The sequence below is a fragment of the Lissotriton helveticus genome, chromosome 1_1 (genome assembly GCF_964261635.1).
Source record: "Lissotriton helveticus chromosome 1_1, aLisHel1.1, whole genome shotgun sequence".
NCBI lineage: Eukaryota > Metazoa > Chordata > Amphibia > Caudata > Salamandridae > Lissotriton > Lissotriton helveticus.
Genome location: NC_136057.1, coordinates 1,783,467,108 through 1,783,492,807, shown reverse-complemented (window position 1 = coordinate 1,783,492,807; position 25,700 = coordinate 1,783,467,108). Strand labels below are relative to the sequence as shown.

Here is a 25,700-nt window from a genome sequence, read left to right as displayed (position 1 = left end):
CCCCCGCCAATGCGCTCCCGCCCCGCCCCCCCACAGCAATGCCAAGAGCTTGTTTGTCAGTGCCACCTCTTATTTTATTACTTCTTGTTTATGCTCGTTTTCTATCTATCTGTTAGAAACCTCACGTTGTGCTCTAAAAGTAGAACGATGGTGCCATGCGTCGCTATATAAAAACGTCTGCCTTTCGTGACTTCAAACTATATTACAAAGTAAAGCATGCGATCTTGCGCAGGCACAGCCTTGAGTTAACGTGTTTAGGAGAAATCTGCAGTTTCCGCGGCATGTCGCTTCTGCTTCGAGGCGCGATAGTCCTGCACCTTTTGATCAGTGTCTCCTCTGCGACAGCTAGCGCGATTCCTTCTCCCCTAGCTCTACATTTGCATATGGCTTCTGACCTGCTGTTGTGGCTCAGGTTCAGTAACCAGGGAGGGCTCTCGGACTCCCATATGCTGGAGTTTTGTTACTCTCTTTCTATTTATCACCAGGCTCGTGACACATGAGGGGTCCTCCTATGGTGAGCGAGGCCAAGGCCTTCTTGGACACACAGCTGTGTCTCGTGCCCCGCAGAGCTTCTTGTTGCCAAGACCCCCCACGTGTTTTCAGCCCTTTCCTCTTCTCCAGGGCCTCAATGATGCCTGTAGGGCGCTCAAGGCATACAATCCGCTCAGCAACATAGGCATCTCTCTGCGCGACACCTATGAATGGTACACTGTCACGATTATGTAAAGCCTCCTCAGGCAGCTGTATGTTCTTGTCTTTCGCTGCAGAATGCAGATATCGCATATTGCCGAACATGCTACTAAAGTTGTGGTTTTTAAAATCTGACCTACGATTAATTTAACTGTAATTTGTTTTTAACTTTTTCAGCAGCCCTCGCTTTTTGTAAAAACTGCTTCAAGTTTGACCGTCGGTGGAAGCCCATTGCTTTGTGCAGCTCGGTGCACGCCACGTCAGAGGTGCACTTGACAGACATGAGTTCTGTTTGCAGCATGTGGGTTAGTGCGACGTGTTGGGTTCATGCGCCAGAAGTATGCCCCCAGGGCAGGGGAGGCAGAGAGTTTACACTTTGGTGGCACGTTAGTCGTGTGTGTGTCGGATGGCTGTTCGCGATGAACTGAAAAACTGGTACTGGTGGGCATGGGCCTGTGGGATCCCCCACAGACCCATGCCCTCACCACATCTTCAACAAAGCAGACTCCATCATAGCACCGCACCTCCGAGACGTCATCAACTGCTCCTTCAACTCCGCCACCTTCCCGGAAAGCTGGAAACACGCTGAACTCAGCGCCCTTCTGAAAAAACCCACAGCGGACCCCACCGAACTCAAAAATTACCGCCCCCATCTCGCTCCTTCCATTCCCGGCCAAAGTCATAGAGAAAGCTGTCAACAACCAGCTCGCCGCCTTCCTCGAAGCCAACAAATCCCTCGACTCCTCACAGTCCGGCTTCCGAGCAAAACACAGCACTGAGACCGCCCTCATCGCAGCAACAGACGACATTCGAACTCTACTGGACAATGGAGAAACAGTCGCACTCATCCTCCTCGACCTCTCCGCAGCCTTCGACACAGTCTGCCATAGCACCCTTCTACAGCGCCTCAGAAACATCGGAATCCAAGGAAAAGCACTAGAATGGATCACCTCGTTCCTCACCGGAAGAACCCGGAGAGTCCGCCTTCCACCATTCAAGTCAGAGGCCACTGAAGTCATCTGCGGCGTACCACAAGGATCTTCACTCAGCCCCACCCTTTTCAACGTATACATGAGCCCCCTCGCGGCCATCGCCCGCCAACACAACCTCAACATCATCTCCTACGCGGATGACACTCAACTGATCCTATCACTCACCAATGAGCCTAGCACCGCCAAAACTAACCTACACGAAGGAATGAAAGAAGTAGCCGAATGGATGAAACACAGTCGTCTGAAACTGAACTCAGATAAAACAGAAGTCCTCATCTTAGGTACCTCCCCCTCCGCATGGGACGACTCTTGGTGGCCAGAAGCCCTTGGAAAAGCACCCATCCCGACAGACCACGCACGGAACCTAGGAGTCATCCTGGATTCCTCACTTTCAATGAACAGACAAGTCAACGCCGTCTCCTCATCCTGCTTCAACATTCTTCGCATGCTCAAAAAAACATTTCGTTGGATCCCTACCGAAACTAGGAAAACGGTCACCCACGCTCTGGTCACGAGCCGACTGGACTATGGAAACACCCTCTACGCCGGTACTACCGCTAAACTCCAGAAAAAACTCCAACGAATCCAAAACGCCTCAGCCAGGCTCATATTGGACATCCCGCGTAAAGAACACATCTCTGGTCACCTGAAAAACCTCCACTGGCTCCCCGTCAATAAGAGGATCACTTTCCGGCTACTAACTCACGCACACAAAGCACTCTACGAAATCGGACCAGAATGCCTCAACACACGACTGTCCTTCTACACCCCCTCCCGCCAGCTACGATCTTCCAACCAAGCCCTTGCCATTGTACCTCGCATCAACAAAACCACCATGGGAGGTAGATCCTTCTCCTACCTGGCAGCTAAAACCTGGAACTCACTTCCCACTCACCTTCGCCTTACCCAGAACCACCTAGCATTCAGAAAGCAACTTAAAACGTGGATATTTGACAAGTAATCCCCCACCCCTCCTTAAGCGCCTTGAGACCCTCTGGGTATGTAGTGCGCTATATAAATTCTCTGACTTGACTTGACTTGACTTGTGCAAGGTCTGCAGCCCAGGCCAGCGGCTCTGTTCATTGTCTTGACAGTGGCGGTGAAACGAAGGGATTGAGAGGGCCAGCTGAGGCTGCAAGGTAAATACACCACAGGAGCTTATGACGTTTCCACATACTTTCCGAGCTCCGCGCTGTGCTGGTTGACATGGCCATGCTGCTGCTTGCTTTCACTTCTGAATTTGTAATTGGAACCTGGTTCATGCCACTTGTATGCACTTAGTTACATTGTGTGCACTAGTGTACCTTCGGTGTCTAAGCACATGACGTGTTCGATAAAAAGAAAAATATAGTTCTTCATTTAATGTAAATATGGGCGCAACAGCAGCCACGATAAGAAAGTTCTATACATTACGGACATTAATACTGGTCTGCTGTCAGAGTAGCAGCGTGCGTCATTTTTGTACTTTTATGATAAACAACACAGCGTTTTTTTAGAAAAGTTTCTAGTAGTACCATATCCGAGTAATTAAAGCCATGCTAATACTTTAATTTCTTTAATAAGCTAGCATGGGCCCTTTAGAGATTCACATGGCCCGCGTCTGAGTACAGCACTGAACCGTGTACGTTGAAAGTAGTTTCGTATGATGAGTTTTCCGCATACTTCATGGGCATGAAACCTTCTGTTTGTAAAATTGAGTTTTTTATATGACCTAATGATGTCAACATTTTGCAAGACTACTTTAATCCATGCGAGTGAATCATCGACTTCGTCATGGGGTAGACGGGGTTTGCGGATGTTTCTCTTGAATTTATCTAAATACATTAGTAGGAGAGAGAGTTAATATACGCTGTTACGGTACGTTCACGACTGAAGGAGTGTGATGGTTAGTAGCTGTGTTACTGTAGTTGGCAGCAATGACAGTGGCAATGGGCAATGCAGGCGGAAGTGAGCAGGGTCAGGAAAGCTGCATTCATATAGAAATACGTTTTAAGTGCTATGTGGCTTCCATGATTATGGAAAGTAGTGCGTAACAAGCCCCCCTCTCCCCAATTAACTTAATATAATTATGTACAATGTTTAATGTGAACCCCGGCTAGGCTTGATTTGCTTCAGGCTTCCGAGGCTTCCATTTTTAGGTGTCGCACCTGGCGATTACAGCGCGATAGCGCTGTCTCGCCTGCTCACTATCCCTCACTGTTTCCATTCCTTATCTTCTCTTTTCTAGCGATCGTACTCTCTTCAATTTTGAGTCTGTCTTTCTCTATTCTCTTTCAGTTTCCACCATCTTCCACTTTGTATTTTGCTCTCATCCCCCTCTACCTATTGCACCACATCACATCAGGCATTATTTATCAGGATACAGATACGTTTTTAAAGTTTTCCGAAAACTCAAATGACTGGAAATAAATCTAAGTTCTGGGGGCAGAGAATTCCAAAGTGCTGGTCCGGCATAAGCTAATGCACGGCCGCCTTGTCTGGCCTTTTTTACTCTGGGTGTCTGCAAAAGCTGCTGATGGCTGGAGCGCAGAGACCGCCCAGGGATGTAAGGCTGAAAGATTTCGGTCATGTATTTAGGGCCCTCCCCTATCATACTCTTATGAATAGTGCATAGAGTTTTAAATTGGACCCGTTTCCTCACTGGAAGCCAGTGGAGTCTCACCAGCAGGGGACTGGAAGGAGTCCTTGATGGAACATTCAGGACAATCCTTGCTGCTGTATTTTGGATTACCTGCAATTTACTAAGTTGCTCCTCGTTAGCTCCGAGGAGCAACCCATTGCAGTAATCCACCCTGCTGATGACCAGAGCCTGCACAAGCGTTTTTCTGTGACGGTCCGGTATGTAGGGGAAGACTCGTCTCAACATCCCAATAGCCCGAAAGCAGGTACCAGCAACCTGATTTACATGTCCTTTAAAGGTGAGTTGCTGATCAAAAAGTACTCCCAGGTTCCTAACAGTACTCTTGGGGGTGGGGACAGGACCTAGCTCTAAGGGCCACCAGTCAGATGACCAATATGTTGCCGCTTGTCCAAAACACATAACCTCCGTTTTCCCCACATTACACTGCAGACAGTTTGTTGACATCCAGTCTGCAATGGCTCTCATGCCATCTGCAAAGGATCTTTTTATTGCAGATGTGAGAGTTTTGAAAGGGAAAAGGAGTTGGGTGTCGTCGGCATACGACACCGGGGTGAACCCGAAAGATCTAGCTAAGTTGGCTAGGGGGGCCACATACACGTTGAAGAGTGTAGGACTTAGGCATGAGCCTTGTGGCACTCCCTTATTGAGCTCCCTTAGTGTGGATTTATGGGAGCCCAGCCTAACTTCTTGGAAACGACCAGTCAAAAAGCTCTTCATCCATGTCAGAGCCTCTCCCTCCACTCCCACCTCACCTAGGCGGTCAAGAAGCACCGTGTGAGACACCGTATCGAAAGCGGCGGAAAGGTCCAACAGCACCAGAATCATAGAGCTGCCATCATCCAGTGCCATTCTGATGTTATTGGTCACTGTCTGAAGGGCTGATTCTGTGCTGTGGTTTGGCCTGAAACCAGATTGTGAATAGTCCAGGCCATCCGTCGCTTCAAGATGTTGAGAAAGATAGGTGTTCACGTGCCTCTCCGTAACCTTGCCCAGGTAGGGTAGGAGGGAGATAGGTCGTAAGTTGGAGAGGTCTGTCCAAGGAGAAGATGCTTTTTTTCTAATCGGGTTCACCACCGCCCTTTTCCAGTCTGCTGGGACCTGGCCTTTCGTTAGGGAGATGTTAATCACATCCAGTATGGGAGGTCCCAAGAAAGAGATCATGGGGCCAACCATTTTAGCTGGAATAAGGTCATTAGGCGACCCAGATTTAATGTGGCTGCAGAGGGCAAGGAGGTCTGTGTTGGTAATCGGAGGGAAAGATGTTAGGGTGGGTTTGTTGCTAGTTACCGGAGTATGAGGATGGCCTTTGTTGGTAATTTTTATAGCGCCATTAGCTGCTACTATTTTTTCATAGATATTATTTATTTTGTCCTCAAAATATGTCGAGACTTCATCACATAGGTCTTGTGAGAAGTCCTCAGAGCTATCACAAGCAGTCGGCTTAATAAAATTCTGCAGGATGTTAAAAAGCTCCTTAGAGCAATTGCCTGCCTGTGCTATCTGCTGCTTTAGATGTTGTTTCCTGGCTTGCTTTATGTTTTTATAATACTTGGATTGAGTATCTAAGAAAGCTACTCTGCTGCTCTCGGTCTTCCTTTTCTCCAAGCCTTCTCAGCTCGCCTGCAGTTTTGCTTTTCTACCCTCAATTCGTGGGTATACCAGCTATCTTGTTTAGGCACAGGATACTGTTTGTGTTTTTTTAGTGGGGCTACAATGTCAATAGCTTGCTTAATAGAGACATTGAGCTTAGTTAAGGCCATATCAGCTGTGTCAGTTGCTGAAATTTCCGGATTTGTCCAGAATTCCTGAATTTTATTGGCAGTGACTTTATGCCACTGTCGTCGCCAAGTGGGGGGAAGAGGAGCACTCTTAATAGTTCTTACAGGAGTTACTAAAAGGAATTCAAGCATGGAGTGGTCTGTCCATGATATTTCTTTTGCCGGGGAGCAGATTACTTTGGCACAATTACAGAAAAGTAAGTCTAGCATATGTCCTCCTTTGTGAGTGGGTCCATGATTTTGTAATTCAAGACCTAAGTTAGAAAGGTCTGTAATCAGGGCAGTGGCATCAGAGAGTGTAGGTAAATCTACGTGTGTATTAAAATCTCCCAGAAGAAGAAAATCTTCTTTCGATTTAATATGAGGGGCTAAAATTTCTTGAAGATTAAGTGCAAAATTCGTGTTAGGTCCTGGAGGCCGATAGACCAAAGCACCTTTCCAGGTTATATGATTGGTAAGAGTGAATTTAAAAATCATTATTTCTAGCTGAGGGTGCATATGTTGCTCACTAATAGTAACTTTTATGCAGTCTTTGTGTATGATTGCAAGGCCACCTCCGGTTTTTATTTCTCGGTCTAAATGTTTAATTTTGTATCCAGCAGGGATCCCCATGGCTATGGCAGTAACTGTGTGTGGTTTTAGCCATGTTTCAGCCAAGAAACAGATGTCTGGCTGCATAGAGTGAATTAAATCCCAAACTTGATGTTGGTGTTTGGGTAATGACCGTACATTGAGAAAGAAGCTCCTAAGGCCCGGTGAGGGGAGTTTAGGATCCGAAGGAGGTATACTATTTCCAGATCGACGCCGACATTGCAGACAGGAGAAGCCTCCCTCTACACGGTGCCATGGAATTTTAGTGCTACATGACAGTGATGGTCTAAGGGTCAGTAGCATTTGGGCCGAATAACTAATTATCCGTGTGCCCTTCCCGGTCGGAGCTCGGTGGGCAGAGTCAGAGTCCATCTCCCCTCGCCCCGTCCTGTCGCGGACGGGCGCAGACGGGCTTTTCTTCGGCGCTTCTTAGGCACGCTCGAAGGCGCCCCCTGCGTGCAACCGCTGCGCGCTTAGAGGAAGGGCGTGGCTAAATAGCCCGGAGTGAGGTAGCCACTAGAGCGCTAACCTCAGCTCCGGGAGAACCGGAAGTGCTGCCTGCCTGGCTCTTGCCTGTCCGCCCTCCGCACAACGGCACTGATTGCCGGGTCGGAACGAGGCGGGCAGGCGGTAAGATCGAGCCCAGGCGATGGAGGGAGAGAAAACAGTTTTTGGTGGGACACTTGAGTCTGTCCTAAATAAAATACTACAAAATGATTTAAAATACTGCAGACTATAAAATCAGTCCGCGCGTACAAGCGCTTCTCGCAGCCCTCGCATTTACCAGTAATCACTGAAGGACACTCTCAGGCACAGCAGCGGATCTGGGAGACACTGCCACCGTCTCCCTACCGCGTTGGCCCGAGGGTCAGGTCGGCCTAAATAGCCCGGAGTGAGGTAGCCACTAGAGCGCTAACCTCAGCTCCGGGAGAACCGGAAGTGCTGCCTGCCTGGCTCTTGCCTGTCCGCCCTCCGCACAACGGCACTGATTGCCGGGTCGGAACGAGGCGGGCAGGCGGTAAGATCGAGCCCAGGCGATGGAGGGAGAGAAAACAGTTTTTGGTGGGACACTTGAGTCTGTCCTAAATAAAATACTACAAAATGATTTAAAATACTGCAGACTATAAAATCAGTCCGCGCGTACAAGCGCTTCTCGCAGCCCTCGCATTTACCAGTAATCACTGAAGGACACTCTCAGGCACAGCAGCGGATCTGGGAGACACTGCCACCGTCTCTCTCTTCCCTTTCTCCCCATCTCCTTTCTTTTGTTGTTCTCACTTCCTTGCATTGCTTTCTACCCCGCTCTCCAAGCTTCTTTTGCAGTCCTTCTTTCTGCTGCTTCATGCCTCTTTCTGCATTGATGTCAAGTGCTCCCTGACAGGTGAGACACATGCAGACAGTCCTGTTTTCTTTAATCCAATAGAACATGTTTTTAAAGGCCTAGTCCTGCAACGGAAAATACAAAACTTCAAAGTGTTAGAATGAGTCTGAAGGTGTCATATAGCACTCCTTTGTTTTGTGAGCTATTATACAATTTACAAGCATGCCTAATACAGATGTTAGTTGTATTTTTTATAGCGCCATCAGTGGATATATGGCACTAGGCAGGTCTATTGTATGCCCCTCTCTTGTTGAGATAATTCTCGAGTTTAGTTTGATTTATATTGGAGCATGTCTTTCTGAAACAATGTGCACACTATTGCAGTGCCAGAATAAAACGTATCAATTATGGAGCTTTACAGCTCACATCTTCGGTACTCCTACCCTCCCCCTCCAAGAGAGTCTCCCTTCAGATACAACCCTGTCGCGTATTGTGAGTGCCTATCTTGTTCTTTGACCTGGATTTTTTTTAAAGGCGTTGACCATCTGCCAAAGAGCCTTCTTTTCATGTCAACACTTAGTCCGTCTGCCCTTCTCGCTTTATTGGAAGTAATCCTTCCTGTTCCTCTGATTATTTTACTGTATCTAACGATGGAATCCTACCATTCGTCGTTTTTTTCAGGTACTCTATTTTCACCCAGCAAGCATTACCCCACAAATTGGAGTTTGGATTTTTTATCTCGGATTGAAAAACGGAAAAAACGATTTACATGTAGTGTCTACTTTTTTAGGTCTCGCTGAGCCAACGCGCACACACAACCAAACACACACACAACGCCCCCACACACACACAACACCCCCTCCACACACACAACCCCCCCACACACACACAACCCCCCACACATACACAACCCCCAAACACACAACCCCACACACATACAACCCCACACATACAACCCCCCACACACAACTACACACACACACACACAACCACACACACACAACCAAACACACCCTCAACCACACCCACAACCACACACCCAGAACCACACACACACAACCACACACACACAACCACACTCAACCACACACACAACCCCAAACACAACACACACAACCACACACACACAACCACACACATACACAACCCCACAACCACACACACAACTCCAAACACAACACACACAACCCAAACACAACACACACAACCACACACACAACACACACACAACCACACACACAACCCCACACACAGAACACCACACACACAACCCCCCACACACACACAACCACACACAACACACACAACCACACACAACCATCTATCTATCTATCTATCTATCTATCTATCTATCTATCTATCTATCTATCTATCTATCTATCTATCTATCTATCGCCCTCACTCATCTATCTATCTATCTATCGCCCTCACTCTATCTATCTAGCTATCGCCGTCACTATCTGTCTATCGCACTCACTCTATCCATCTATCGCATCACCACAGGATCACTCAGCACCACCACAGAATGACTCAGGGGCACCACAGAATCACTATGCGCTACCACAGCATTACTGAATGCCACAGCATCACTCGTCGCCACCACAACATCACTCAGCGCCATCACAGCATCAATATGTGCAACCATTCAACAACAACTGGGTCAAATAAGTTCTCTCAATGTTTGAAGCTTTATTACAAATGTCACAAAAAGATGTTAATATTTCACTTCTGTTCTTGGATTTTCACACAAAAAAAATACACTGAACATGATGTTCACAAAAGTTATTTACAAAAGTTAAAGCTATTGCCATTATAAATTACAATAACTTTTATTTAAGTATTAATTATTTAAAAAAAATAAATGCCATTGTTATTTGTAATATCAATACATCTAAGGCACGTAAATACAACACATATTGCATTACAAATGCTATAGGTGTCACATTTCCGAAAGTTAAAACTATTGGCATTGCAAATGACAAAGCTATTAATTTAGCTATTTTAAAAACCAACACATAAATAAAATATGTGTCATTTACAATACCAATAGCTCAAACTTTCCTAATGCGAGACCTATTGCATTGCAAATGCTTGTTTATTCAGGTGCCTCAGCTCGTGTACGTTATGGAAAAGGAGGCAAGTGTACTAGGCACTTCAAAATTGCTAGAGGTGTGAGACAGGGGTGCATCTTAGCGCCCTTTTTATTACTGTACACTAATGATGTCGAATCAGCTTTGCAGAGATCTACTCCAGATGTTCCTTACATTAATTCACTACAAATACCAATACTTTTATATGCGGACGACGCAGTGATTATAGCTCGTACTAGTCATGCGCTTCGCCGATTAGTGATAGATTATACTAACTTTATGAACCAGCTGGACATGAAAATTATTCAAAGTCCTTTGTCTTAGTGGCAGGGCTAAAGCAGCGGAATCAACCACAAATCTGTATTGAAGGGGGCAAGTTGGGAGTATTGAATTCTTTTAATTATTTAGGGATTATGTTTGACCGCCAAAATAACTGGCAAAGTATGGTCATAAATAGGGGGTTACAGATGGGGAAAAATATTGGGGCACTTTTCAAATTTTATAAAAAGAGTAGGTTCTAAACCTATTGAAGCAATTAAAAAAGTTTATGAAGCCGAAACGGTATCTGCTGCCACTTATGGAGCAGCTGTCTGGGGCATTAGAGACTGTCCAAAATTACATGTTATAGAAGATACCTTTTTGAAAAATTTGGTTTCACTGCCAAAATCTTGCTCTAACTTTACTTGTCATATGGAGTTGCGAGTCGCTTATATAACTGATAAAATTTGTATGGTACCCATCTTAATGTGGCACTCGGTCTGGCAGAAGGAGACTCTCTTCGTTAACGATGGATATTATAAATGACGTCTTGAAGCTTGATGGTGCAAATAATATCAGTTGGTTTTGTTATGTTGAATCTACCCTTCAAGCAGTTGGGTTACATCACCTGTTCACAGATCCCACAAGTTGCTGGTCTATTTCTAAAAAAGATTTTAAAAATCATTTGTTATCTAGATTACAGGCAAGGAGGGAGGTCTCCAATTTTAAGATGACAACTGTTAGAGCATTCTTGGAGGTTCCAAGCATACTGCAAATGGATGTGAATGCAATCTATCTATCAGTCGTCAATAATTTATAACCTAGATATATTTTGGTTAGATTTCGACTGAATTATATCCCCTTCATGTTAGGTCTAACTCGTAATATTTATGTAGCATATGAATTACTATTTTGCACATGTGATGATCGATCTATTCAGAATGATTTGCATTTCTTATTTTTTTGTGAGGAAAGGAAAAGGTTTATTGTCCCCCTTATCCGTAAAATGAATTTTAGGTAGTTTCATGTGGCCCTTTGTTATCTGCAGTTATTACCTGATCCTTTTACATGTTTTTCGTTGGCGTCCTTTTTATCTGCTTTAAAGAAGAGACGATTCATTCATCAATCTGATAATTAACTGAAGAATTAACTGTTTGAATTGTGTTAATCACTGTATGTATATACAAATGTTTTATTCTTTTCCTTTAATCTTTATAATAAGAACTAGCTTACCCGTCGCGCGTTGCTACGATCTCAGAAGAAAGGAAACTTGTTATGATAACATTCATTTACATTGTGTCATTTTTATTGAAACTTATTCATTTTAATATGGAAAACATTTCAATGTGTCGTTTTAATTCTATTTATTTATTCGAGTGCTTGTGGATACACAATATTTTTAGTTTTTCCGTCTGGTGCGTACACGAATAAATCAGAAGGTTTTCCGACACGTGAGCTGGCCACATACAGTTGTCCATGTGAGAAGCACGGATTCTCCAAATCTAGTCCACACACTTGCAGCGATTGTCCTTGTGCTTTGTTGATGCTCATTGCAAAAGCGAGTCGCACCGGAAACTGTAAACGTTTATCAGTATTCGTAAGATTATGAGGGCCCTGGGGGGCAAATATTTAAAAAAAATTTATGCCAGAAACCTTCGCGGGAGTATACTCAACAACTTCCCAAAGTTTCATGGCGATTGGATGAATGGTGCAGTAATGCATAAGGGACAAACAGACAGACAGACAGATATACATTTGTTTTTATATATATATATAGATAATGCTGTTTTTAAGGTGTTTTTTTTTGGTAAGATTGGAAATTGTTTTGTCTGTAGAATACTTTTTATGCCATCATTTTGTTGGCGAAATAAAGCTATTTCTGACTGACTGACAGTAGAGTAACAGGAATATTTTGTGGTTGCACCTTTTGTCTCCCTTCAGGTGTCTCTCATACCCTCTTTACTGAGAATCTGATTCAGCATCTTCATGGCTTGTTGTTGACAACCATGTAGGGGTTATTACTATCAAAGCTGGGCTGTGGTGCAAGGTTGAAGTTCCCTCCTCAGATGACATTTCGTACTTCCTGTTGTCCACGCATTGTTCTGATGGCGTCAAAGAATTCCAGGGTGTTTATGTTTAGTTCAGGCTGGACTGTTCCCATTGGGCGCAGGGTCGAAACTGATTTGCATATGGCTGGGTCCAAACTGGAATGGCATGGTGAGCATTGTTCTGCAATCTATCCATCAATTGTTCTTTCTACATATGTTTAGCTTCTAGCAGCTAATAAGAGTGACTGAAATGTCATGGGGAGTGTCCTACATTCGAATGAACCAATCTTGCAGGTCTTCGGGTGAGTGTAGTAATTTAAAATACAGCGCCTTCTTGCTCAAGACTTCTACACTTCTGGGGAATGTACTGTAGGTGGCAAAATGCTTATGTTATTGCATGAAGGAAGGGTTATCCCTGGTTATAAATGAGTTTCCTGCAGGAAGGCTAAGTCAATATTGGACCTATCAAAATACGTCAACGTCTGTTGTTGTTTTTTGGGCTTCACCAGTCCTTATCATTTTAGTCCTCCTAGTGATGATATACATGTTCCACTTAGGAAAAAAACATTGTATGCCTAGGTCTGCTCATTGATTTATGCATGTGAAGTGTTCGTAATGGTTGCATGTAGCACTGTGGGAATATCTGCTGACGCATAGTACCATTGTAATTATCCATCCAGGCTGAAAACTGAAAACCCCAACTGTCAGTGAAGACTCTTGAAAAACTTTTAGATTTCAACCTACTTGTACAGGGTGGGCTGGTGTCTCCCATCCTCCATGCTCTATAACTCATATATATATATATATATATATATATATATATATATATATATATATATATATATATATATATATATATATATATATATATATATATATATTGAATGACAACTGCATTCGTCCAACACAAATATAAATATTGAACTCAACATGCTGCAAGACAACCACAGAAAGCTTGCGGACAGGGTTTCTCGTGCGGATCACACACTTAAGGGCCCCCCCAAGATGGGGGCACCACAGATGGACTGGGGGCTTTGGTCACCGCCTGTGGGCTGTAAGCTCAGGTCTTCCCCTGTAGCCGGCCCCTCTGGCTCACGTTTTCACCGGCACCAGATGGAGAAAATCATTACGAAGTAGGACAGGTAAGGAGCCGGGATAATTTTTCGGTGTGATATTTTTAAATGCAAGGATAATAATTATTGCAACAGTATGTTCAAACTTTTGTCAATGTGCGTTATGCAATTTAAAATCATCCTTACTTGGAGTAAATAAATGGGCCGTTATTGGTTATTAATGCATGTACGGATAGTTATTGACACTTATTTTAATATTAACCTGTTTGGCATCTCTGCCTAGGAGAGACCATATTAACACTGGCCAGCGGCGTTATTAGGTTTCCGTGCACAGTCCGCGTTCTCTAAAACCTTTTAATCTGTAATGTTCTTAATTGTATTTCTTGGTGGCTCTCCCTTGGCCCGGGTTACCAGCTGCTCTTTATTGCTTGAACATGTACACCAAATACCCTATTTAAGACAGCGGCCCTACCTCCAAGTGTAGACGGCTAGCAGTCCGTTATTTCCTACATGGCAACTACATGACCAGTTCAGCAGGCCAACCCCTATATATGGTTAATATCAGAGTAAGTTTAAGGGTATCTGGTGTTTAGCGTGGCAGGTCTTTTTTCATGACATTAAGAGACAATAATGCCTCAAATCCGAAAAAAACAGTTTGTGGTCTGGAGAGCTATAAACCAATTTTAAAAGAGAAACATACTTTTTGATGAGTGCCTTTATCTTCAATGGGCAGCTGAAAAACGAACGTATTTAAACTAATAATTAACACAATGTTCAACAAACTAGACCATTAGACAGAACACAGTAACCTAGCAGGTATCCTGGGGAATCATTTATTTTCCAAACCCCATAGTATGCGCACAACGTGACATTCCCTCCTCCCCAAATTCTGTCACCTTACCGCCCGCTACGCCCAAGAACTCTCAGAATCAGGGTATGTTGTCTATGGCGTAGCTTTTTATTTACTTCAAACCAAGTAATTTACCACAGACTATTACCAAAGAAACGTATCCTTTTTGGATATATAACAATTATTCACAGCATCACACTTTAGCTGCATCAACATGTCAAGAGCAGTAAGTGAATTAGGTAAAACATTACACTTTAATTTTAACTCGGCCATACACTAGAACAACTTGGCCGTACCTTTGAACTTTACACTTTAACTTTTTAACTCGGCAGTACATTAGAACTTGGCCGTACATTTGAACTTGACCGTCTCGGCCACCAATGTTCCACTCTGCTGAGCACATTGCGCCGACAGGCCCCAATGCGCTACAGCCAACAGTTGCACTTCTTGACATCCAGGGCACCGCATACCGCATACCGCATACCGCACCGGGCCACCGGGATACCTGAACACAGGCCTCCTCCCCAAGATTCTACTCAGTCCATACGTTGTGGGTTAGGGCAGTAGAGTCCAGGACTACCGGCAGGTCAGTCCCTCCTCCCTGCCGACACACTGCACACGTGGAATCTACCCCCTCCTGGGGTCCATCGAATGGCTGCACCTCCATTGTTGTGCATCCTTCTTTGTTGTTAACTGTCAGCGCTCCGCCTCCGTGAAACCATCTCATCTGCCGGGTGGGTGGGTGGTCAACGACGCTCCAGTAGTCAGGCTGTGGTCCGAGGGGACAAAGAGAATGAAACCCCCCAGGGCACAGCCTTAAATACCCACTAAGTTTCGTTTTCTTCAAGGTTTCATTTCACTGTGTAAGTTTCGTTTCTGCAAGGTTTCATTTCACCAGCCAACCCCTTCCTTAGACAGGGGCCCCAAAGGAGGCTCAGCCCCGTGGCGCAACTAAGGGCGCCCCTCCCCTAGGCGCGGGGGGCGCCTGTTCATTATGTTTATCTTTATAAAATGTTACATTTGACCCATCGCAAGGTATATTTAGTCGTCGCCGTCGTTTAGCTTGTAGGCTAACACCATTCCGATTTTACTATATTTATATGTGCAGTTAATTAGGGCTGGCACAACTTTCCTTGCTCTGTTACCGGCACACACTTTAATTGCATTCAGCAATTATAGAACATTTTTAAATATACATCTGCGTTTTTTTTACAGTTCAGTGAAAGTGAGAAAAGCTTGTACGAGACATGGGGTGGGTGTTCAATAACATTTTATTTACTTACCCGTGCTAATTTAGTAATTTAAAAAAATGAGGGTTTATGTCTGAATGCTCCTCTGGCAGAATGGAGTGCATGTGGGTGAGCTGAACACATTCAGGGGCTGAGGGGATTGGAAGTGATGTACGTTTATTTGCAGTTCAGAGGTATGATGGAGACAAGAATTGTAAAAGTAGGAAAACAAGAGGAGCAGGCAAGATGACTGGTTCAAGGTAGCTTCCTTTTCAAGCACCTCTCTATGCAGTTTGTAGACACAGCCTTTGTGTGGGGTGAAGCTCCACAACAGCAGGGTAGTCTCCAGCCTGGAGCAACCACAATAAAGGCCCAAATAGGTGTGAACCATTTGCATCTGGCTATAAACAGCCATAAAGTTAGTGATCAGGAAAGTGAGAAAAAGGCTGGTCTCACCTAAAGGATGCTTCTCACTCTGAACAACATACTGCAGCCTCTCCACCCCCACCACATACCAAGCGACAGTGCACCGAATTAAATTTCTATAGGAGCCTTGTCTCCTTTGTCCTCACTGCACTGTCTATGTCTCCTCCATCTTGCATCCTGATACTCCTCCATTGTCTTGGAAAACAACTTCACACCCACCCTGTGCACAGAAACGCCTGGGACATCCAAATGGAGCCCAAAGGCCTGCATCACTCTGCTTCGCTTATACATATACTGCACATACTACAATAGTCACACACACAATATACACTTGGACAGAAGTAGGTGATAAAGCAGATTATAATCTATTTGTGCATTGGCGAGACACTCAGCCAGTAATGAATAACTAATTTTTAGTGAGTGAGTGAAAAAAACTTCTTTTTACAGAATAGTGAAGGAAGACATTTAAATAAGAACTTCTCTTTTTCTGCGTCTACTCCTCTTGTGCAGTGACAGACCCTGTACCAAGGTTAGGATACTCCAGACTATGCCTAAGAGGGCTGTCCTAGTCTTGGCGCACACCAGGCTAGGGCTCCTAATGTTTAAATGATGTATACACTTGCAATCGCATGTTTAAGCTGTCTAGCCTTGATATGGAGCACTATGTATAATGTTACGCTACAGCTTACATTCTCCGACTATTTGCTAACTCAGAAAGCATTCTCACACTATACTCCCAATCCCTGTCCGATGGGATTTAGAAGTAAGGTCGGCACGGTCGAGCAGTGTTTGAATCTCAAATTAGTAATTGGTAAATATAACATTGCTCGATCCTCACCGATCTACCTAACTTTCATGGACTTATCGTCCGCTTTTGACTTAGTCAATAGGGCAAAACTCTGGACCATTCTTCTGGACTATGGTCTAGATGAACCCCTGGTACACTTTCTGGCATTTTTGCATACCAATCTTAATGCACGAGTAAGGATTGGATTGGGCGGGGAAACTTCGGGCGCGATTAAGGTGGGACGAGGTGTTAGACAGGGGTGCGTTTTAGCACCCCTGCTTTTTATTATTTATATCAATGGGCTGAGTAATTCCCTAAGGCAGGCCACTTCAGATGTACCAAAAATCAAAGGGAAATTACTCCCAGCATTACTTTACGCAGATGATGCGGTCCTATGGGCCGCACCCCTAATTCCCTGTGTATCCTGGTGAGAACCTTCATTGAATACATGGACGACCTGGACCTACGCGTAAATTTAAAAAAATCTTTCATTATGTCGTGTGGGCCAGGGAAGCGACAGCTTAACTCCATTTCAGTGGGGGATAATAGATTATATTCTACCAGCTCATTCCCATATTTAGGGATGGTCTTTGCTGCGAACGGCTCGTGGACTGGGCATTTGGCCCACTCCACGAGCAAGTTCTCAAAGGCCATCAACTCAATCCTCAGCCTACCACGCCCGAAGAACATAGGAGCCACTAAGGCCATTTACATTTTTTTTAAATTACAGTGTGCCCCAGTAGTCACCTATGGGACAGAGATATGGGGCCTGGCAAAAAAACATTGCATCCAATTAGAAGAAAAACGATTTTGTAGGAAAATCTTGGGTGCACCGCTTTCCACTTCAGAGTATATATGCCATAGGGAACTCAATTTGCATTTTATCTGTGATTTTATTGGGACAAGACCAGCGTTATTTTGGCTCTCCATTTGGAGGAATAATTCAGCCACTCTGACGCAAGAAATTATAAGTGACTGTCTCAGTTGTGATAAAGGTATGGAGATCCCTTGGCTCTTAGGAGTTTTTAAAAGCCTATGTAGTGTGGGCAAGGGCCATCTTTTCTTGGATGCCACTAGAATTGTACACTGTGATAAAACGGAGACACAATCAGCACTATATGCACTTTACAACACAGAGAGGACAAATAAGGCACTCAGGAAATCAACTGTGGTACCATACATGAATAAGGAAATGTACAGGTATCCTTTACCTCTTTACCTTATCCTACCAATGACTAATAGGGAAAGATCGCTCCTGTTTCGTCTAAGGGCTGGAAATGTATGAGTGTTGCTATGTTTTCCCCTGGGTTATTGTCCAAAAATGCATTGTAAACCCTGTCCGTGTGACGGAGTGAGCACACAAAATGATTTGCACTTTTTCTTCTTCTGTAAATTTTATTTAAAATATGTTAAATGGTTTTTAACTCCGTATTTTAGAAAACACAGACCCCTATCCTTGGGAGAATCATACTTGTTGTTGCTCTCTTTGGACACTGAAGAATTAGTCTTCCGCACTAGCACTTTTTTGAGATTTATTACCCGCAGTCGCAAAATGATGGAAAACCCATGAACTGTTATCTTGCCTTAATTGCCACAATAATCTGTTGTAAAATTTTTGAAAATCTGTATAAGTTTTTAATGGGATTTTATGATATTTTGCCACAATATGACTTTTATTAATTTTTTTTATTCGAATAAAGAATCTTGACTTGACTTGACTACTCCCAAACCATGCATGAAAAATTGACATTGATTGACTCTTGCTTGATTTCTCTACATTCTTTCTTCAGAGTGTCCCTCATCTTAGCCTTCCCTCCTCCGCATGCGTTCTATTTCCGACTATAGCCTCCTCTCAGTCTCAAGCCTGTCTGCCTCAATCGTTCTAATTGTAATTCTGCCACGGGCTGATACCTAATTTCATGGATCACAACCCCTTCTGCTTTAAAACCCTATTCTTGTGACCTAACATTAACTAATCTCTGCCAGCCAATCTATCCGACCAGCTAATCACCTGAAACCACATAGCCCCCACTAATAATCCCACCTAACTGGTATTATCATATCGCAAAGGAACCAGAGTAAATGGATACAAGTTTTCTTGATGGCACATTACTAATCACAATAACCAACAATAACCAATAGACTAACCACTAACCTTGGGCTCCAGAGTAGCATGCTACCTGCCGTAAAGAGCTTCGACACCTCGCATGGGGTAGTAAAGGCTATACAAATCCAATTACAATTCATGTTGTAGGGGTGGCTCTCAGGAGCGGGTTCCACCTGTGTTGCTTTTTTTGACACCTGTTTGTGGTCCTCCATGTCTTCACAGCTCTGAACTACAGACAAATCTCCATCATCGGCCACAGTATGGGTGAGTGTTCTGTGGGGGAAGAGATCAGAGGGTTCCAAAACCTCTGAGCTGCCTGCACCATCGACAGAAGTGGCCCTCGGGCGAGGTGGGAGTTCCTAGCAGCTGAACCTCGAGTTCCTTCTACAACACCTATGTGTTGAGGCCCATTGAACGATCTTCAATAGCACACCTGCATTTGTGATCTCCCTGCATCTAGCCCCTCTTACACCATATCCTATATTAACCCCCTCAGCCAGCCATCTTGGACAATATCCTACAGTGCCCCTGTGGCCAGTACCTGTTCCTACAGTGCCTCCTTAAGTGTGAGTTCTCAGCAGCCAGCACTCCTTCACTACCCCTTGAGAGCTTCTTAGCACTGCAGTTAAGTAACAAGAGTCTCATCTTCATATTTTACAGGTGGAGTCATCGGAACTGTTGTGAGTATTTTCTCCCCTTGTCTCAGCATAGATTGTTGGGGTAGAGAAATGTAGCACAGTTGTCAAAAGAAAGAGGTAGCTGAGGTAATGTAGATTAGCCACCCTCACCCAAAACATCTCCAGGTGAAAGCTGTATCAATGGGATGCTCTTTGCAAATGCTTAATCCTCTGTCTCAATTGCTGGGTTCATGAACAAACCATTGTAATTTATGTTCATGCATGGCCAGTCGTGGAGGAACACAGCGTACATGGGTTTTTAGATTGTGCAGTGACTGTGGTACACTCTAGGAATAGCATTCCTGTCATATCTATCCATTTATCTCCTCACCTTCCCTGCTTATCAAGCTACCATCTTCATCTGTAACCCCTCCCCACAAACTCTAAACCTTCCCCAGCCATCCATCTTTATTTGAAGGAGGATGGGGTTTGTTTGGATCATGGGTCCTAGGTGAACACTACATTCCCCACATTGGCCACATGGGTGAGTCACTCTCCCCTTCTGAGGATAAAAAACTGGCACCAACGCCTGCCACACTTAAACTATCAGGATATTACAATGAGCCCACACTTAATACGGATGAACTTTTCACAGCACAATAAATGCAAATTTCACAGTTAGCGCCCTGTCCGGGACCATGATATCGCATTTGGATATTGCCTCATAATCCTATAAACACCCGAAACAATTCACTTCTGGGTGGTCGAATAAAATGCTATTCAGTTTGATGTTTATGGCTGTTAGCATGGAGTTATAGCATTGTTTACAAGGACAGCATTGGGTATTGTGCTGCAGGGGTACTCTAATTGTTGGCTATGCTTAAGTGTTGAGTGAAGCAGAGTCCTTAGAGAGAGTCACGTTAGAAAGGGCACACCATCAGAGTGACTGGGTAAGACACCACCCTGCTTGTTGTGTTTTGTTGGTGTGGGTTTGTGGTTGGGTCTATGCGAGAAGTATTGGTATTCTAGGCAAGGTTCAGGGGCTGCACCAATTGTGGCATGGTGATTTTGAGGCTGCCATATGCTTGGAGTGTGTTAGAGGTATAAGATATGTAGAGTTAGGCTGATGTATGCGGACCATTATCCTTTAATCAAAAAAAGGCATGATCAGGAAATCTGTTTAGCACCAGTCATATCTTTAGTGCTCTCCTGATATCAATATGGTATTAATCCTTCAGTGTCCCAGTGTGATCTTTCGCAAACCCTAGTTCAGACAGATTGAGGTGGGTGAGCATTCCTGTGCAGGGTTCTCACTCACACACAGCATGGTTCTTTCTTTACTTCAAACAGATTGCGGTTAGGGATGTTGAAGCCGATAGAAGAGCGTTGTCCAACATAGGTCTAGATCCATAGCCGATTTCAGGATATCAACGCAAGATACATTTACATACAATACATTAAAGTGAAACTCTTCTACATAGAGGTTATACTGAAAGTCTGCCATGCATCCACTGCTTGTGGACCTACCTTGGGCACTGCTTGAAAAGGTTTAGGATTTACGGGGTCCTACAAGCATGGGGTGGGTCTAAGAGTGGAGAGAGTGTGCGTGGGATTTTCAAATTGGAGTGGTTCTACATGTGGATAGAAGGTGGGAGGAGATTCAGATTGGGAGGGGGGCTAGAGCTGATGGAGACTGGAGAAGTTCAGAGTGGAGAGGTCCTGTCAGAGGTAAGAGATATTTAGTTAAAGGTGGGCTCTCACTCATCCCCTTTTATCTCTCAACAGTTTGCCTACCTTTTTCCTGATATGGTGGATAAGCTTGGACTCATTGATAGTTACGGCTTCTTCCCTAGCCCTCTGGTAAGAATGCACTAGCTCTAGGGTTTGCAAGCTCCTGAGAGTGTAACATACAGTTTGTGTTTAAACTTGGGTTCAGATGCTCTCCCAGTTCCCTACCACTGCTCACTTGCACATTTTGCTTGTCCTTAGGAAATATTGTTAAATCGGGAACGGAAAGTAATCGCTGGTGGCCTCCACTTGAAACGCAAGCGAGACCCCACAGTTTACAGTCCAGAGGGAGCGCTGAAGAGGTGGGTGTTTCTGTCTATGCTCTAACATATCTTTGGCCTATCATGGGCTATAGCATGGCTGTATGTGGTACTTTGATGTCATTTGGTGAGCGCAGTACTCTCCCCAGGCAGTCTCACTAAAAGGTTTAAGAGTGTGGTGCTGTCTTGGTATTCAACACTACAATGTAAACCTTCCAATTGGCCCCTCATCCTCTTTGGTGATGAATCTGTCTTGGTTCAGCAACCACATCCAATTCTTCTGCCATCCACCCCCCATGGGTCTGAAAATCCATGGCCTAAATGCCGCAACCTCAGACCTCTCTGCCCCACTCAACTACAATGACAATTTCAACATCCATTTCTCTAATACCATCCAATCTATACCAAGTCAACTCAGTTTCACCCTGAATGAAACTACCTAAAAACTTCAGATGTTTGGTGGCTGAGCCACTCAACCATACAATTCTTGGGCACCACTCTAACTCAATAATACTAGAGTAACCAGTCATTCAGCACAAGCAACTGGAAGCCTTTGCATCTGGTTCACCTGGAACTCATCCTGCCTTGGAGCCTTTGAAACAGGCTCCGGAAAAGGAGGATGTAAAACAACGCCTCCCAGACTCTGCCAAAATCCTACAATAAAATGCTAATTTGAGCAAATGGCTCCCATTTCTTGAGAAGACTGCATACTTTAGCCATGAACAAATCTGTATCATCTGGGACATGTCCATTCCCAAAGCCCCTCTCCAAAATCGCAAATGTGTTTTTTCAAAGTAATTTGTGTTAGCTGGCAGACACGAAGCCTACTGACATTTGTAATCCTAGACCAGGCCACACCTCAGCAGGCAGCCCCCTCAACAACCTTGCCTCATTACTTCAAAGTAATTCCTGATGTTTATCAAATTTAGTAAACCCATTTACTCCACGTGTAATCAAATAGTCTCCCAAAACCTCACCAAGATGTGGTACCTTCTCCATGGTGAAACTACCCCACATTTATATATTCTTTCCAGTTCCGTTAAAATAGCACTGGTTACACCATTGACCAAAGAAAGGCTACACTCAACCAATCCATCAAACCACCACCTGGTATCATAAGTGATTTAAAGGTTGAAGCGTAGTGGTGTGTCTTTGTGAAAGGACTCACCCTCTTATAGTTAGTACTACATATGATGATTAACCCAGTTTCAGCTGTCCCTTTATCCTCTACTCCCTGTTCATGGATTGTTTCTAGGCTCTTGGATGCAAACAACAGCCTGACAGAACAGAGCGCCAGAATCCTACTGGAGCGAGGCACCAAGGAGGTGCCAGGAGGTATGATAAATGGCTCTTCCACAGCCAGATACCCTACCCTAATTTCCAGTGGATGCCCTCCCCCCACACACACACACACATTTTTGGCAGTGCTTGCTTATCTAGAAGCACCTTGTATGTGCTTGGAAGTGCTAGCTCACTTAGAGTTGATCATACTTGGGAGTGCTAGTTTGTTCCCAGTACTACAGTCTAAGATGCTGTAACCTCGAAACTGCACCCTTGCTTGATCACTCCTACAAGAGAAGTCCATGTACAGGGCACTCATCAGCTTGCTTGATCACTCCTACAAGAGTGGTCCATGTACAGGGAACGCATCAGCTTGCTTGATCACTCCTACAAGAGTGGTCCATGTACAGGGCACTCATCAGCTTGCTTGATCACTCCTACAAGAGTGGTCCATGTACAGGGAACTCATCAGCTTGGTTGATCACTCCTACAAGTGAGGACCATGTACAGGGCACTCATCAGCTTGCTTGAACACTCCTACAAGAGAGGTCTATGTACAGGGCATATAAAATTTGAAGGAGGCCCCCTACTCTTTGAGGTCTGGGACCAGGGGGAATCCTAGGAAAAAGTATGGCACTGTCCCTATGAGAGTCACTGAATGATCTCTGTAGAAAAAATGTTTCTGTTTTTTCAGATAATACCAATCTCACAATTCCTGTTACCTACTAACTTCTTCACAAGATTATTATTTTGTCAGATTACTAAAGCAACAGAATAATACAGCAACAGAATCTCATATCTTATTAACCCAAAATGTCAGCTATGAACACTAAACACTTACTAACAATACAAGAAATGAACAGATAATATGTGCAGGACAATATCAAAGTAATATTTTATTTAATAAAAATCAATTGTAAATTGACTGGCAGAAAACAGTATTAGTTATCAATACATTCAAATAATAATTGTAGAAACATAAAATACAAATATTAAAATGTTCGTCAGAACAGGGGTCGACGCAGCGTTTCGGTTAAGAATTTCAATAAAACCTTCTTCAGGACCAGTTCTGAAGTTAAATTAATTCTTCAGACTCGAATGAACATAGAAGCCCCTTGGATGATCAGGCAACAGTATTCGGACTCGATAAATTGTGTGCCCATTAATCTTTACGCTGTAGGAACCCCATGAATGCTGTAAGGCTAGGAGCAGGGAGGCCGATCCTACGTTATAAGTGAGAGGTTACCTCCGTAAAGTACGTCGATTATATAAGCTTAATGAGAAAAGAAGCTACGACTACACCGGATTTGCCACTAACAATTGGCAAATATACGTCTTTAAAAAAAAAAATTATATAAACAAAAGGACTTTGGTGGCTCCTACCTTACATGCAGGGAATTAAGTGATCTTATGTAAAGATTAATGGGCACACAATTTATCGAGTCCGAATACTGTTGCCTGATCATCCAAGGGGCTTCTATGTTCATTCGAGTCTGAAGAATTAATTTAACTTCAGAACTGGTCCTGAAGAAGGTTTTATTGAAATTCTTAACCGAAACGCTTCGTCGACCCCTGTTCTGACGAACATTTTAATATTTGTACTTTGTTTCTACAATTATTATTTGAATGTATTGATAACTAATACTGTTTTCTGCCAGTCAATTTACAATTGATTTTTATTAAATAAAATATTACTTTGATATTGTCCTGCACATATTATCTGTTCATTTCTTGTATTGTTAGTAAGTGTTTAGTGTTCATAGCTGACATTTTGGGTTAATAAGATATGAGATTCTGTTGCTGTATTATTCTGTTGCTTTAGTAATCTGACAAAATAATAATCTTGTGAAGAAGTTAGTAGGTAACAGGAATTGTGAGATTGGTATTATCTGAAAAAACAGAAACATTTTTTCTACAGAGATCATTCAGTGACTCTCATAGGGACAGTGCCATACTTTTTCCTATGTACAGGGCACTCATCAGCTTGCCTGAACACTCCTACAAGAGAGGACCATGTACAGGGCACTCATCAGCTTGGTTGATCACTCCTACAAGTGAGGACCATGTACAGGGCACTCATTAGCTTGCTTGAACAATCCCGACAAGTGAGGTCCATGTACAGGGCACTCATCAGCTTGCCTGATCACTCCTACAAGAGAGGTCCATGTACAGGACACTCTTCAGCTTGCTTGATCACTCCTACAAGAGAGGTCCATGTACAGGGCGCTCCTCAGCTTGGTTGATCACTCCTACTAGAGTGGTCCATGTACAGGGCACTCCTCAGCTTGCTTGATCACTCCTACAAGAGTGGTCCATGTACAGGGCACTCCTCAGCTTGCTTGATCACTCCTGCAAGAGTGGTCCATGTACAGGGCACTCATCAGCTTGCTTGATCACTCCTAAAAGAGAGGTCTATGTACAGGGCGCTCCTCAGCTTGGTTGATCACTCCTACAAGAGAGGACCATGTACAGGGCACTCTTCAGCTTGCTTGATCACTCCTACAAGAGTGGTCCATGTACAGGGAACCCATCAGCTTGGTTGATCACTCCTACAAGAGAGGTCTATGTACATGGCACTCCTCAGCTTGGTTGAACACTCCTACAAGAGAGGTCTATGTACAGGGCACTCATCAGCTTGGTTGATCACTCCTAAAAGAGAGGTCCATGTACAGGGCACTCATCAGCTTGGTTGATCACTCCTACAAGAGAGGTCCATGTACAGGGCACTCATTAGCTTGGTTGAACACTCCTACAAGATAGGTCTATGTACAGGGCACTCATCAGCTTGCTTGATCACTCCTACAAGTGAGGTCCATGTACAGGGCACTCATCAGCTTGCTTGAACACTCCTACGAGTGAGGTCCATGTACAGG

The 25,700-nt window shown here is 44.1% G+C and overlaps 1 protein-coding gene across 1 annotated transcript in view; it reads left to right on the top strand.

Moving 5' to 3' along the window:
• LOC144765373 (serine hydrolase-like protein) overlaps positions 1–25,700 on the top strand; it is a 318,253-nt gene that overhangs the window by 57,787 nt on the left and 234,766 nt on the right. The window contains exons 6-10 of the mRNA XM_078650322.1: positions 19,104–19,145; positions 19,542–19,561; positions 21,284–21,358; positions 21,488–21,588; positions 22,802–22,881. Of these exons, the coding sequence (XP_078506448.1) occupies positions 19,104–19,145; positions 19,542–19,561; positions 21,284–21,358; positions 21,488–21,588; positions 22,802–22,881 (318 nt within the window). The remainder of the gene's footprint in view (positions 1–19,103; positions 19,146–19,541; positions 19,562–21,283; positions 21,359–21,487; positions 21,589–22,801; positions 22,882–25,700) is intronic.